Source organism: Macrobrachium nipponense, chromosome 10, assembly GCF_015104395.2.
Source record: "Macrobrachium nipponense isolate FS-2020 chromosome 10, ASM1510439v2, whole genome shotgun sequence".
Lineage (NCBI taxonomy): Eukaryota > Metazoa > Arthropoda > Malacostraca > Decapoda > Palaemonidae > Macrobrachium > Macrobrachium nipponense.
Window position 1 is genome coordinate 87665620 of NC_087204.1, and position 13053 is coordinate 87678672.

General features: G+C 44.5%; 3 protein-coding genes across 3 annotated transcripts; all 3 read left to right on the plus strand.

Annotated features, from left to right (window-relative positions):
* Nucleotides 1-10253: 10253 nt before the first annotated feature.
* Nucleotides 10254-10817, plus strand: LOC135224032 (uncharacterized). Its single transcript, XM_064262954.1, has one exon. It carries the CDS (start codon nt 10254-10256, stop codon nt 10815-10817), a length of 564 nt encoding a protein of 187 aa, XP_064119024.1.
* An 11-nt stretch (nt 10818-10828) lies between these two features.
* LOC135224033 (uncharacterized) lies at nt 10829-12182 on the plus strand. Its single transcript, XM_064262955.1, has 2 exons — nt 10829-11498; nt 11656-12182. Exons 1-2 carry the CDS (start codon nt 10829-10831, stop codon nt 12180-12182), a joined length of 1197 nt encoding a protein of 398 aa, XP_064119025.1.
* Nucleotides 12183-12194: 12 nt separating this feature from the next.
* LOC135224034 (uncharacterized) lies at nt 12195-12767 on the plus strand. The gene has a single exon (XM_064262956.1). It carries the CDS (start codon nt 12195-12197, stop codon nt 12765-12767), a length of 573 nt encoding a protein of 190 aa, XP_064119026.1.
* Nucleotides 12768-13053: the final 286 nt, after the last annotated feature.

Genomic DNA, 13053 nt, shown 5'->3' on the forward strand with positions numbered 1-13053 from the left:
CTTTGAGGAGTCCGGCATTGGCAGGGGATGAATTACCTGTCCGGACTGAGGCTGTCCTGTTGCCATCGAGTCTCGGAGACCCGCCACTAGGTTCTCCTGAGCAATCATCCTCTTCGATAAGGATTGGATGGACTGGCCTGAGGCTTCAAGCGTGGATGACAGCTGGGAGAACATCTCCTGGAACTTGGTCTGGACCAAGGTTCCTACCATGTCCCCATCTGCTGCTCATACTGCAGAGAATGCCTCTGGGTCAAAGCTAGATACCGGGGTCCTAGCTTTCGGAACCTTTGCTCTCGACCTCTGTTGACGGGGAGTTGCTTTTGCCGTGTCTGCCTCGGGGTTAGGAACCGATGGCTTAGTGACGCGGCTGGTTCCGGACCTTGGCTTAAGCAAGGACTCCTTCATAACCTTAAAGTCAACCGGGTTTTTTACTTTAGGAATCACCGAGGATGACTTTGGTCTAACCGATTGAAGCTTCCCGGCGAATCCCTGGAATGAAGTGGAAGAAGAGAAGTAGGAAGACTGAGATGGGATCAAGAGCAAGCCTTGAGCCCCTAAACTACTTGCCTCACCAACATTCCTACCTTCGCCCTGGTTGTCCACAACCATGGGCTCCCGGTCCAGGTCTAAGGCCGCCACATCTCCGACCACCTCCTCGCCAAAACCCTCCTCCGGCGCGGCCGTGGTCTCTGCCCAGATCCTGACGATGATGGGAGCCGCTACCGCTGCCTCTACTGCCAATGACTTCTTGGCTCCGGGGTAGATGATTCCAGCCATCTCCTCAGAGAGCATGTAGGGCTGAGCCTTCTTGGCATTGCAGCCAAATCCGCCGACCCAGGTCTTCAGGGTAGCCAGTGCCGCGTCCCTGACGGCTTGGATACTCTGTAAGAGGAAGTTATGTCAATTCTTCAACTAAATACTATCCTTAGCCTAGTATGAATCAACACGATATAGTCCATCTGACACTCATTGTATCATTATCAAGAATGGTACATACCGACTCGGAGGTGAGCTCGTTCACGAGACTGTAGCAGACCTCACATCCCTTGTGGTGCCAAACCAACAGATCTCCCACCTTGACCGCACAACCAGCGTGGGTCCTGCACACTACGTGTCCACAGGGCTCTTGGAGGATGGCGGTGCATCCCGTCTCCAAACACTGCAAGATCTGTAAGTCAAATGATACATGAGTATCACTATTTAGACCCACCGGAGGTGTGTCCGGTGGGGCATGCATTATTCTATAGTCATCGGAGGTGACTTCGTTGACAGAATATTTTTACCACTAGGGTATCATGCGTCCTTGTTCTCACCAGCTCCGGGGTCCAGCTCTTGTTCTTGACATGCCTTAAGTATAGGGCTGGTGGAACGGGGCAGGTTAAGTGAAAACTTGTCCTGACTCCCGTGGCGCCGGAGACGTAAAATTTAGTAAATTAAGATTGCGTCTCAAGCCCATTCTCCATTCCTCTAGGGTGAGGGATGGAAAGAGACAATTCAAGACAAGTGAACAAGGCCGATGGGCTAGTGTTAACAAGGTACCTTGGTTTGAAATACCCAGCGGAGTAATAAGTCCGCCGTAGTAAACAAACCGAAGTATAATAAGATAGGATATCTTATTATTTAAAACTAACAGTATATGTATCCAACGTACATAACCACATGTGTACATATATATGTGTGTGCATGCATAACTAACTGATCCAACAGCAGTGGATCGTTACCTATTCCGTGTCTAAATACACCTAGCTATCCCGATACTGGGTCCGGCTTCATGGGAACAGAACGGGGTCGGTAAAACCTAGGCCCACATCTGGTCAGTAAGGAATCAGAGCTATTTGCATAGCCAATACCTTGAAGCCGGGATCCCGGATCCGTCATAGCGGGGGACAGGATTGGTGAAAGAAGACCGTGGATAGGGATATGACAACGTGGGCTGGAGAGCGCACCGCCTGGTCGAGCCAGGTGGCCAGCCAAGGCACGCCCGAGCAGGGCACCCTCCTCACCACTCATACAGAGCATGGCGCGGTGAGCCTACCCCCCGATACGCACTCCCTGCCCACCCCCCCCCCCCCCCCATTAGGCGAGGAACTCGAATCGGCCACGTGGCATAGCGTTGCAAATTTATTTGTACATATCCATCTTCTAACCTTTAACGAAGTCACTGCTAAGAGCTACAGAATAACTATACCCCATTTTCTTTAGTGTAAGCCCTGCAGAAATTGTAATATTATATTTTAAACAATCTGATTAATTTCACTTAGCATTTAAAATATTTGATAGATAGATTTAATAATGATGTTGTTAGAATACAATAAAGTTTTGTACATACTTACCCGGCAGATATATACTTAGCTGGCTTATGTCTCTGACGTCCGACAGAAATTCGAATTTCGCGGCACACGCTGCAGGTAGGTCAGGTGATCTACCCCCCTGCCGCTGGGTGGCAGGAATAGGAACCATTCCTGTTCTAGAACCAGATTTTCTCTTCCACCTGTCTCCTGAGGGGAGGCTGGGTGGGCCATTCATCGTATATATCTGCCGGGTAAGTATGTACAAAACTTTATTGTATTCTAACAATATCATTTTTGTGCATGCAACTTCCCCGGCAGATATATACTTAGCTGATTGACACCCTTGGTGGTGGGTAAGAGACAACTATTTACTGAATAGACAGGTAAACAACATACGTTGTAGGTAATAAAAAAAAAAAAATAAAACCTTGGTTCCTACTTGTTCAGGCGGAAGATTCCATGGCTAATGCCTAGGAATCTGCTTCGCCTCAAGAGCCTCAGCGAGGATGTGACCTATGGCTAAGAGTTCTTGTGGGTCTGTCGATGGGGTCTTATCCATTTACTCGACAGAGCCTCTTACATGACAATATCCTATGCCTAGTGGCATAATTAAGGAGCACAACACCGATCCCGATTCACCCTGAAAAATTCCCTTTAAAACACCGAGGCGGGTTAGGTAATTTTTAAGTTGAAAAGAGTTATCCCCAAACTCCTTTCAAACAACCCAAAGAAAAAACACGACGTTAAATAAAATTTAACTCACTAGTTAAGGATCAGTATCGGCTCCCTATCCCAGCAATGTATCCGCAGACACGTATCAACCAAGAGAGAAGGATCTCTCGTAGGTTATCTTGACATCCTTCGGATATGGGAAGTCAACACAGAGTTGCATCTCCCGTATGTGGACAGCTAATATGTCCTTATGACATATTGTTAAGGAAAGAACAAGAATTCAGAAAAGCTCGCACTTCATGCGCTTTTAATTCTCAGCTGTTTGAAGGATTCATCAATGCACTTGTCAAGTGCTTAGGAGATCACATTGTCCTCGAAGAAGGCCAGGGCATTCTTTGATATAGATCTCTTCTGGGTGAAGCCTGGAGCCTGGCTAGCGCTTCGTGCCTGGCAGGCGCCTAGCGCCTGTCTAGCGCCTCGCGCCTGGCCCCCCCCTGGGAGTTTTCCTTGCGCCTGAAAATGGCGCCTAGAGCCTGGCTGGAGCCTCGCGCCTGGCCCTGGCACCTTGCGCCTGGCTGGCCGCCTGATTGGCTCCTCCCTCCTGGCTAGCGCCTCGCGCCTGGCTGGAGCCTTGCGTCTGGCTGGCGCCTTGCGCCTGGAGCTTGGCAGAAGACTTCATGATTACTGTCTATGAGTCTGCATGCCTCAAGAGTTTCAGCGAGGTAGGGACCTATGACTGACAAACCCTTCTGGATCATGTCAATGGGGGCTAGCCCGCTTACACGACAGAGCCTTCTCGGATCGTGCCAATGGGGGCTGACCCAACTTACATGGCAGAGCCTACCTGTATCATATCAATGGGGACTAGCCCTCTTACATGACAGAGCTTTAGGTTTCTCTTTACTGGAAGGAGCCTTTGCGCCTGGATGGATCCTCAATCCTGACTGGAGCCTAGCCTTGAAGGAGCCTGGCACCTGGATGGCGCCTGGGCTGGCTTCTAGAGCCTGGCTGGCTCCTAGAGCCTGGCTGGCGCTCGCGCCTGGCTTGGCTCCTCCACACTTGCTGGAGCTTCGAGCTTGGAAGAGTCTCTAGGCTGTCTGGCGATGTCCACATCGGACACTCTTATATCTTGTCCCATTTGTTCGCCTCTGGCGCATTTGCGCCAGGTTGGAGGCCCGCTCCTTCTCAGTATCCGACCATGACAGAGTTCCTTGGAACTGTCCGCCTCTGGCGTTTTTCGCCTGTATTGGCATTTGGCGCCTGGCTGGCGCTACATTGTCCAAGAGTCCTGAACAACCACATAGTCTATCAGGAGACTGGAGAAGGGTGGAAGAAATTCTTCCCCTTTGATCTTTTGGCCCCTGGCAAGGGGAGGTGATTGTAGTCAGCTACATCCAGTAGACGACAGGATATCTAACAATACGAGAGAGAAGAGTCTTCCTCCGAGGAGGATCCTTCGTGAATACTTCCTTTGCTAACGAGATCCCTCTTACATGTTGATGAGGTTCCTCGTTGCAGAATCTTTCCCTATCCTTGCCCGAAGGAAGGGAAGGAGTCTGGAAGTCGAAGGAGACTCCGAGCTGAAATTGGGCGGAACCCTGATTTCTAGCTCTTATTGTATCCTTCTGAATACCTTCTGGGAAGCATTTCGAGCCCTCATCGCACCCCGAAGACTCTGTAGGCAAACGTTTAAACCATCTCTTCTTCTGTAGATGAAAAAGTAAGTACCCTGCCTGGGCAACGAAACTTCTATCTGAAAGCTTTGCGTCAGGAATAGAGGGTTTTAGTTCTTGTGCCAGACATACTATGATGGCAAAGAAACCCATTGCCTAGTCTCCATTGAATCTGATGCGAGATTCCAATGCACAAAAAATTCACTTGTCTTCTTGGTCGTTTAGGCTAAGAGAAACAAAGAATTCCTTCATAAACTTTCTCAAAGAAGTTGATGAGGAGCAGTTCCATTTTGTCGGAACACGGAACTCTGTGGCCACAAAAAGATCCCATTCGAAGTACATGATATCCTACTCTTTGTCGTATTGCGGTATCGTATAAGATCCCGAAGATCTTAATCTTCTGTTATCTCTAATTCCCCTTGTAGAGACAGAGTATAGCCTTTTACTGCGTTCTTTGATAGCAGATATATACCTAGGTGATTCTTCCCTCTGAAAGTGAAGAAAGAACCTCGCTATGTGGTTCACAGAAGTATCGGAAGAGGACAGTTTCCTCATTCCATCTAGCACGATCTGCAGCAATTCTATGTCTTAGCCATGACTACTGTCATTTACCTTGAAAAATCCTCCCCTCATTCATGTCCACTTCTGGTCATCTGCACGCGGAAAGACTCAGAGTGGAGAGGTTTTTCAGGTCTATTTATAATAGATTCTGATAGAATATCCAGATACTCTTGGAAAAGCCTTACGAAACATGCTGTGAGAAGAACGTGACTTCTGTGAATCCAACTTCTCTAAGGCCAAAATGAGGCATTCATCCTCTCTTCCTTTGACGCCCATTTATCTTAATATCTGTTAAGAATTTATAACTAGGCGGGAAAAAAGACTTAAAGTTTATTCCCCTTCTTTAAATTAAAGATGTCTGTATATTGCTACCTCTCTTGGTCGAGGAAAAGGAAGCAGTCTATAGGAAGCCTGTTCGTCTTCTACCTTGCGAAGAGATCTATGAAGAAGACTTTCCGCAGGTTCTCAAAACTCTTTTCAATAAATGTTAGACATACGTTAACAGTTATTATCTTCGATCGAGAAGGTTCTCACGGACATGCAAAATCTTGCATCGAACCTTTAAGGATCGTTACGTTCCGTGTCTGTTCCCAAATAGGTTCTCTTTTGTTAATGCGAACAGGGGCGAAAAAAGAGATTCTCGATGCTCTTTGCGATATGAGAGAGTCGTGGAATTGGCCTAAGTGATTAAAATAAATCATTTCATCATTCTTGTAAGCGACCCCTTTCCGATTAAAATGGGTAACGAAATCAGGAACGAATCTTGCCGTTACCGAGCCTCCGAGAGGCTACTGGTTTGTTTGTTTGTTTGTATGGTGTTTTTGTTTACGTGACTTCCGAACCACGTCGAGAGTGAACTTCTATCACCAGAAATCCACATCTCTCACTCCTCAATGGAATGGCCGAGAAACGAACCCGCGACCACCGAGGTGAGAAGCAAACACCAAACCAACCACTACTGGACTCTTAGGTTAATAACTCACTAAAACGAGAAAATATCTTGGATGGTGCATCTGGCGCATTGCGCAGGCTGGCGCTTCTGGCGCAATTTGCGCCAGGCTGGCGCTTCTGACGCTTTGCGCCAGGCTGGCGGCTTCTTCTTGTTCTTTTAAGGTTATGTGCCAGAACATCTGTGCCCTTATGGTACCCGACATCCTTCACGTGTTAATTCCGTTCTTAGTAGGAAAAAACTTTTATATACGTAGTATTGTCCATTCAGGGAAACAACTTCTGCCACTAAGGGAATGTTTCCCATCCGACTCACCCATCTTCTCTTGAGCAATATCCGATTCTAAAAAGGTTGTGTGCGTTTCTCGAAAGGATGAGAGAATTATATTATATCGTGCTCTGCCGTATTAGAATCCTTTATAATACTGTCACATTGTGGTAAACAGCATTAATCTAGGAAACCTTTGAAAGGATACTAGGAATTCTGTAGTTAACCTCGGTATGTGCATAAGACTTGACCATACCGTAGTCTTAAAGTGAATTCTCTTCTACTACATTCATCTTCTCACTAAGCATGTACTCTAATAAGCCATGCTTTCGTAAGCATGAGAGCATCATATAATATAGAGTTCCGCTGCGTTAGAATCCTTTAATAATGTTACCTACGGTAAACAGCATTGAAACTGTTGAATATCTTTCTTATTGAAAGCTTCTTAGCAAAAGGCAGACAATATTTTATTTATGTTTGCTTAACTATCCCCTCAATCCGAGATTGTAGGGGAGAGACACGGTTAGTTATTCCATCCCGCAGGAGAGAGACATGTAACCAACTACTCATGACCGACACCTACATGTTACTGCGTTGGTCTCTAAGGCGCGATAGCAGTCTCCTTAGCCGTCTGGCCTTACTCTTCCAGAGTTGCCAGCTACTCCATTAAATAAAGGAATCTTATAAAATTATAATTGAACTTCAGGAAGTTCTTATTCATGCATATTTAAGTGAAACAAGACTTCGATAAATCTAGAAGCTAAGTAGGTGTTGTCTTAACAATCCCTTTAAGCGTAGTCCTTCCTAGGAAATTCCTGGAAGGATACTGGTAATTGAGTTGCTCTGCAAAGAAGTAACTACGGTATGTGTGATTTGCCGTATCGTATTCTCATACAGCAGATACTCTACTACCTTCTTTCCCTGCCGAGGCAGATAGAGAAAGGAAAAATTTTTACTGTCTTCGTTCTTTTCGTTAATAGAATGATAGAAAGAGTATATATATCTCCTTAAGGAAGGAAGTTAATCCAGGAACTCTTTAAATCTTCGTGATTTCCTCATAAATCGCGGAAGAGACAGAATTCCTGTTCATCTGTAGGGTTTACGGAAAGAAGTAAATATTTCCTATCCGCCATCATACCCAAACGTCGATGAGATTCTTATAAGAAAAACTCCCAAAGCTCTTGCCTCTTCATAACGAGGGAAGAGCATGAATGAAGGAGAGAGTCCGCATTGAGAGGAACTGCCAAACACAGGAGTCTTCTGAATAATGAAAAAATGGCTTCTCTTAGTATCAGAATCCTTCTGACAAACGCGACGGCGTTGCTCAAGTTAAAAACTCAAAGAGGAGCCTCGCGACTGACCTCTCTCTCATAAGAAGATTTGGAATATTCTGGCGCCTGGCTCCTTGCGCCTAGCGCCTGGATAGTTCCGCGCGCCTGGAATGTTCCGCACGCTAGAAAGGAGACTCGCCCCTGGAACGTTCGCTTGCGTGGAAGGTCCCGTGCGCCCTGATAGTTCCGAGCGCCTACTAGACCCCTTTTAGAAAGAGCCTCTTGCCCGGAAACGTTCAATGGAAGGATCGTTCTGATTGCCACTGCTGGAACGCGGCTTCCTAAGTTCCTGGCTGGCTCTTGCTCAGTGTTCTCTTAGTTTTCAGAGAACGCGCTAGATCATCAAAACATATACATTCTTCGTCTTTTCAGATGTAAGATGAAGAGACGCACTTTTTTAAGGATGCCCTTTCAATGGCTATCCTTGGCAGTCTGGGACGCTCTACAGAACCTGCCGAGGGGACGCCTGACCGGTGGGGATTCTCTGAAACCTCCTTACGGCTTTCGACATTCCTTCTCCCCTGGGCTTGGGAGCTTGAAAGAGGTCTAGGCCTGGGAGCGAGACAGAGCCGATCAGACGCACCCTCCACTGCAATGGGAAGTAAGGAGGTGATGAGGATGCAACACTACTAGTACTGTTAATACTCTAATTGCTCGTTAGTACGAGTTTCCAAAAAACTTTTAAAAGAAACGTATTTAGTTACATGCTTTACTGACTCCCTAAAGTAGGAAGTCAGTATATTTCCTCAATCAATTCTAACACTTATTACACGTATTAATGAATAAATATTAATATTTCCCTTTCTTGCAAACTATGTGAGTGTATACCGAAAATTTCGGTAGTTACACGTCATATATTCTTCGAAATTTTCGAAGCCAAATTCATTAAAAAATTAATAAAAGCGTATGCCGAACCAAAGACCCAGTACTTCCCTGCAAAAGACAGCCCAGAAGATCGATGGCGATGAAAAACGAAAATCAAGTCAGGAGGTAGCAACAACATATGTTGACACTACCGCGACAGAGAAAATCTGGTTCTAGAACAGGAATGGTTCCTATTCCTGCCACCCAGCGGCAGGGGGGTAGATCACCTGACCTACCTGCAGAGTGTGCCACGAAATTCGAATTTCTGTCGGACGTCAGAGACATAAGCCAGCTAAGTATATATCTGCCGGGGAAGTTGCATGTACAAAAAATAGATTTAACTGTCCCTTCAAATTATTTAAGAAATTATTTAATTGATTTAGGGAGGGATAAGAACCATTGACCTGACATAGGCCTTTTCGGGGGGGTAGCATAGGCCGAGCGCAGGTTTTTGGGGCTTGTTCAAAGAGACAGGGGAAAAGAAGGGCAACAACTTGCGTCGTCAACTTCGTCTTAAGTTTAATTTACGTCGTGTAGGGTTTTAGAAAATTAATAACCCTTAAGATAATTGGTTTGTATGATCTCCTTTCCTGTTTGTACCTATCCTATCCCATATATCCTATCCGAATCCTTATCTGCAACCAAAACTTTTAATGGCCATCCTCACTGATCGGTCGACGGAAAATTCGGTAAGTAGAATAACTTTTCTTGTCAACGTACCAATTTATTTCCACGAATGTAATTAGAGGTCGCTCGGTTTGCTGATTAAATATATAGGATTTGCTTTTTAGTTTACAAGTGAATTAAGAGGTGTGTGTTCAAACTGGGTTAACTTAAAGGTAGGTCAACATACTAATTTCCCACAAAGACTAGACCGCCATTATTGGATGGCTGATTTGAACCAACGGTCATTTCGTTAGGATGCGGTTTCGTCTTTTAACATTTAACTTATGTATTTAACTTAACTTACTTATTTAAGACGTAATACACTGTTTTTCTTTACCTTAACTAAATTTTGAGCCCTTTTACGTAGTTAGGCTATTGTAATTTTGGAGTTTGTGAGAATTAATTAGGCATAGACTCAGATTGAACAATTTTACAGGGGCCTATATAATTACATGGGCGTAGTATAAAATTTAGTCAAAATTAGCTCTGTCTGTTTATTTAGCATTACTATTTGGGATTAGTTTACCTTAATTTTACTTTAACCGGGTCGGAACTTATTTGAATTCTGGGAGCAAACTGAACTGCCCTGGGAATTTTACGGCCTTTGTTTGATTTATTCATAGTCCCTATTAGATTAATTTCATTTACCTAAATTACTCTTACCTGAATTTAACTAGCTTACTTAAACTTACAAAGCAATTATTAATCCTTTGGATTTTCTGGCACAGTTCTGAAAACTCGTTAGGCGCACGGAAGAATTGTGTGCTTAACAGCCCATTTTATACCATTTACTAAATTACTAGAGAACACTCAGTGGAAGGAATTACCCTCGTAATTTTGTAGAGTATATTCCTTCAATCTTCCCACTGAGTGAAACAAATTTCCCACAAAGGAACAATGGCATCCCCAGCAGGATGTTTTAAGGCCTGTGTTGTTGTCTAGGGACTTTTTTTGCTTTGTTACCTTTTAAACTCATAAAATGTCTGCGACACAATTAGCATATTCCCTCCAACTTTATGAGGAAACCTGCAAGGATCTATGCACAAGCGCTGCAGACCTCATTCAAAGGGCAAGTGATGTTGAGTCCTCGACCTTGGAGACATATCGTCTTAGGCTAGAGTCTCAAATAAAGAAGTATGAAGAACTCAACTTTAAATACTTAGTTCAACTTGGAGAAGAAGGGTTCTCTGAGCAAGACCCTGATAGAGCACAGCTCACTGCAAAGCGGCGTCATGCCAACCAAGTCATCATACAGAGCACTGAAGTTTTGGAGAAACTAAAAATCATTTGCATGGAAGCCAAACCCAAGAGTATTGCAACAGAGTTTAGGCCATTGCATAAGGTGAAGTTGCCGTCTTTATCACTACCAGAATTTGAAGGGATCGATGGAGAATGGTCCCCCTTTTGGGATGTTTTCGAGTCTAACGTTCACTCTCGTCCAGACTTGAGAGCTGTTGACAAATTTAATTACCTGGAGGGATGTTTGAAGGGTGAAGCTCTAGCGATGATTAAAAATATCCTTGTCGCGAATGAAACTATTTAGATGCCATTGACATGTTGAAGAAAACTTATGCGGATCCAGAGAAAATAACCTCATCTCTAATTTGTCAAGTAGCAGGCCTGCCTAAACCTTCTGCAGATCTGGATTCACTACGTGGCTTCCGGGCTAAACTTGAACAATATGTTAGAGGAATAGAAAGAAACAAACCTAATTTGGATCACTGTACCTGGATACTTGGTCCTTTAGTTTTCCAAAAACTACCTGGCAAAGTGAAAGAACAAATCCAAAACAAGTGTGAACAGGACTACCCCTCACTCCTAGATATTAGAGAGGGGCTAGGAAAGATAATCCTGACCTTGTCTTCTTTGGATTTTGAACCCAGTGATAAGAACAAGGATTACTCCCATAGAAAACCCAAGCATAACCAAAGTTCTAATAGACCAGGTAATCAGACCAAAACTCAGGTTAGTTCTTACACCCCTAAGAAAAATGATGTTACGAATCTGAGTATTTCTGTCACTCCAGGTCAGCCTATTAAGACAGCTAGAACTCAAAGTTGTGTATTCTGTGATAGACCAGAACATAAAGCCTACCAGTGTGACATTTACAAGACCACGCAAGAATGCATTTCAAGACTTACCGCACAAAATCATTGCGTGAAATGCACTTCACCTAACCATAAGACAACAGATTGTCTTGTAAAGTTCCACAAATGTCTGTCATGTAAAACTGGACTACACCATTCAGCATTGTGCCCTGATTCCTCAACTGAAGTCTCTGCTGTGAACTATTGTGGAGACAATGACAGTGACAAAGACTTAAAGTCACAAACAAGTGGAATTCTCCCTACCGCCTTAATGAAAGTGGTGTCCACCCTCAGGCAACACCAAGGAACTTAGATCACTGTTTGATTCTGGGGCACAACGCACCTTCATCACACAAGAGGCAGTGGAAGAGTGTAAACTTGTACGAGACAATCCTGTCCAACTGAGCATCAGTGGGTTCTGGGATACCAAAGAACCTAGAGAATATAGTAAGGTCACTGTACCTGTCAGGGTAAACGATGACAGCCTTGTAAATTTAAAGGCTATTGTCGTACCTAAACTACCTCAGAGCACTAGGCCTCGTGGACTCTGCGAGATAGTCTCTGAACTGAAGAGCCAGAAGGTCACCCTAGCTGATCCTAACTTGTCAAGTAGTCAGATTGACCAGGTGAAACTGCTTGTTGGCATAGATCACTACTTTGACTTCATCCATTCTCCACAAGCAAACGGAGTGAACCTGATTGAGTCCTCCTTAGGATATCTGGTCGCTGGTAAACTGCCTAGTAATGACACCCCAATCAGTACTCATTCTGTAACTGTAATGAGACTGGCAGTTGATGAACCTTCCAAAGCTGCTCTATAGATACCACTTGAGATGTCTGATAACAAATTTGCTGAAGACCCCATCCAACAGCTTTGGACCCTAGAATCAGTCGGAATTGTTGATCAAGATATGTCACCTGAGGATAAGTTTGTACTGGAAGAATTCAAGAATTCCATCAATATGGTTGAAGGACGATATGAGGTATCTCTCCCCTGGAAAGTCGATAAGAAACAACTCCCTACCAACTTAGCACTCTCGAGGAAGAGACTGAACAGTACTATTCACAAGCTGAAACAAACTAATAAATATCTGGAAATTTATGACCAGATCATCAAAGAACAACTGTCTCTTGCCTTCATTGAAACAGTGCCAGAAGAAGACCACAAGTTGACAAATGTCCATTATTTACCCCATTTACCTGTGATTAAGGATTCAACTACGATGCCCATTCGTATTGTGTTTGATACAAGTGCCCGGATGGACAAGCAAGCCCTTAGTCTGAATGATTGCTTATACTCTGGCCCATCCTTGACTAGTCATCTAACCGACTTGTTGAAATTCCGTCTCGACCCATTTGCGGTATCGGCAGACATCAGCAAAGCCTTCTTACTGGTAGGTCTCTAACCTAGAGATCGTGATTATACACGTTTCATCTGGCTAAAAGATCTTAACAATGAAAAGGACCTTCAAGCCTATAGGTTTAAATCAGTTCTCTTTGGAGCCACCTGCTCACCTTTTCTACTCCAGTCGACCTTGCAACATCACTTCGAAACCCACCCCACTTCACCTGAAGTTAGTTTCCTCATGACCAAATTTTATCTGGACTGGACAACTTAATTGGTTCCTTACCTACAACAGTCAGCCTCTACAACCTTTACAAAGTTGCAAAGGAAGTTCTGTCAGATGCCGG

What these genes read in the sequence shown, in the direction of transcription:
- LOC135224032 (XM_064262954.1), top strand. Translation starts at nt 10,254, where the DNA reads ATGTCTGCGACACAATTAGCATATTCCCTCCAACTTTATGAGGAAACC.
- LOC135224033 (XM_064262955.1), top strand. Translation starts at nt 10,829, where the DNA reads ATGTTGAAGAAAACTTATGCGGATCCAGAGAAAATAACCTCATCTCTA. An exon ending in GTTCCACAAATGTCTGTCAT is followed by an intron (nt 11,499 to 11,655) that starts GTAAAACTGGAC and finishes GTCCACCCTCAG; the next exon opens with GCAACACCAAGGAACTTAGA.
- LOC135224034 (XM_064262956.1), top strand. Translation starts at nt 12,195, where the DNA reads ATGTCTGATAACAAATTTGCTGAAGACCCCATCCAACAGCTTTGGACC.